We start from the raw sequence: 2500 nt of genomic DNA, 5'->3' as shown, positions 1-2500 counted from the left end.
TGCCAAGGTAAGACCCAAGATGTTTTCTGTTTAAAAGAAATGGCTGCTGGCACCGTGATGTTCCTAATGAACACACACACACACACACACACACACACACACACACACAAGCACTCATTCATGCATGCACTCAGATTGAAACAAGCATCCTTGTGGGTGTGTGGGTGTGGGTGTGGGGGTGTGGGTGTGTGTATGTGTTCTATATATAGGAATAAATTTGATGCTGAAATGAGCAGAATAACTGTCCTATATTTTGAAATATTGAATAATATTTTAGCTGTTTACAATTATTTGAATAATTTATTTATAGATTATATTATCTTTATAAACGATTTTCAATATTTAATAACATTTGTAATATTTTTTTTAAAATATGAATCCATTTCCTATATTTGAGTAAAGAGAAAAATATTTCTTGGCAAAATTATATAATTAATGTTATTATTCATTATAACAATAGGATTAATATGCAGACTGACTGTGGAGATAACTTTAATAAAACTATGGAGACATTTAAAGCTTTAAAACTCATTTCAACTACAATGAAGTTCACCCACTGGACCAGGTTGATCATTCAGTCTGTCCAACACACACACACACACACACACACACACACACACACACACACACACATTTAACAGACTCTCTTATCCAGAGGGCTTACATTTTTATTTCAGTTTATACAACTGAGCAATTCAGGGTTAAGGGCATTGCTCAGGGGCCCAACAGTGGCAGTCTGGGCAACCTGGGGTTTGAACTCATGACCTTCCGAGTAGTAGTCTAACACCATAACCACCAGGCTAACACATATTGTCAAGCAGTACATGTATCTGTGTATGTATGTGTGTGTGTGTGTGTGTGTGTGTGTGTGTGTGTGTGTGTGTGTGTGTGTGTGTGTGTGTGTGTGTGTGTGTGTGTGTGTGTGTGTGTGTGTGTGTTAGCAGTCTTCTACAGAACCACTATACAGCTGTTCACCACTTCATTTCCCAGGCAAATGTCCACTCCGGCTCTCAGCAGCTCAGTGTGCATTTGGCTGCAGAACTCGGCGACTGACCACAATATTTTACTGTACAGATAATGTTTCACTTGCTAATGCCACAATTTTTAAATAATTTCTTAGAATTTGAAATCCAGGGTCACATCCCAGGAGACCTGCTGTTGTCATTTCAGATAACGTTCTGCAAGATCGAGCAACACAAACGCACGCTTTAATGGATTATTGTTTGTGTTACAATAAAAATATAAAACATTTTTTGCACCTTCGCTTCAAGTGTTGTGAATCTTCTCTATTGGACGATACGACGTGTCCGTCACGGTGCCCTGATTCAACACACACAGGATCCGGTTCTCTTTAATTCAGCTCTGTTACCATTCGGCACAATAAGATTCACCAGCAGTGACATTTGATTCGCACCGATGTGATTCACTTTGATTCGGCAGTGACTAAATGTTTTGGGTGCGTTGCGTATCAGTGATATTTTGTGCTTTATTTTTGTGCATTTTTGAATATAAAATGACACATTTGACTCGAATCCCTGTGAAAACATGTCCTGTAACATGCTGAGCAGCTCTAGATAACGAGTCTGAACAGGTACAGGATGAAGAAGAGAATGAGGAAGTGGACGAATGGAGAAAACAAGGGATTTAGGGGAACGAGGGTGGTGGTGGAGAGCGTTCAGCTGAGTGGACCAGTGAGAATCTGATGTCTCACAAACAAAATGTTAATTATAGGCTTTAATGGCTTTTTTGGGGCAGGTTTTCTTTAAGTAGGTTATTTCAGGTCTAGATGAACAAATAAAGTCTTCAATAAAGAGGATGGTTAGAGATAGAAGAGTAGACCACACAGTGATGCAAACATAATGTAATATTCACACATTTCAGCTGTATCTTCATGCTGTGACTCACCCATTTATCCATGTCTCAGCTCTGAGGAACTTCCCCTGAGCTCAGAGCAGGTCTGAGACCACAATGAGGCTCTCTCATGATGAAAACATTCCCCACACCACTACATGACCACTACCAGCCTGAGTCGCTCCTCATTCTTGAAGTTTGATGTAAACGTTAACTGAAATGTTTATCTGCATGATTTTGCATTGATTTGCATTTCTGACAAATCCACTGTAAAGCCTAGAAGCACTGTAAATTTCTCCTTAAACAAACTTCATCTCATGGGCATGAACATTAGTGCGTTAGGGCTTAGTGTGTTAGGGCTTAGTGTGTTAGGGCTTAGTGTGTTAGGCCTTTGTGTGTTAGGGCTTAGTGTGTTAGGCCTTTGTGTGTTAGGCACAACACACAAAGGACTAACACACTAAGGCACAACACACTAAGGCACAACACACTAAGGCACAACACACTAAGGCCTAATGCACTAAGGCCAAACGCACTAAGGCCCACAGACTAAGGCCCAACACACTTAGTGTGTTGTGCCTTAGTGTGTTAGTCCTTTGTGTGTTAGTCCTTTGTGTGTTAGTCCTTTGTGTGTTAGGCCTTAGTGTGTTAG

At 40.2% G+C, this 2500-nt stretch overlaps 1 protein-coding gene across 2 annotated transcripts in view; it reads left to right on the top strand.

The window, feature by feature from the left end:
- prkcba (protein kinase C, beta a) overlaps positions 1-2500 on the top strand; it is a 39209-nt gene that overhangs the window by 1751 nt on the left and 34958 nt on the right. For both annotated transcript variants that reach the window (XM_047802795.1, XM_047802794.1), the window contains exon 2: positions 1-7. This exon is cut by the window's left edge and continues 25 nt beyond it. In XM_047802795.1, coding sequence (XP_047658751.1) covers positions 1-7 — 7 coding nt within the window. The remainder of the gene's footprint in view (positions 8-2500) is intronic.

This window comes from Tachysurus fulvidraco, chromosome 18 (assembly GCF_022655615.1).
Source record: "Tachysurus fulvidraco isolate hzauxx_2018 chromosome 18, HZAU_PFXX_2.0, whole genome shotgun sequence".
In the NCBI taxonomy this organism is placed as follows: Eukaryota; Metazoa; Chordata; class Actinopteri; order Siluriformes; family Bagridae; genus Tachysurus; species Tachysurus fulvidraco.
Note: the sequence above shows the minus strand (reverse complement) of the source record. Positions and strands in the feature narration are given on the sequence as shown.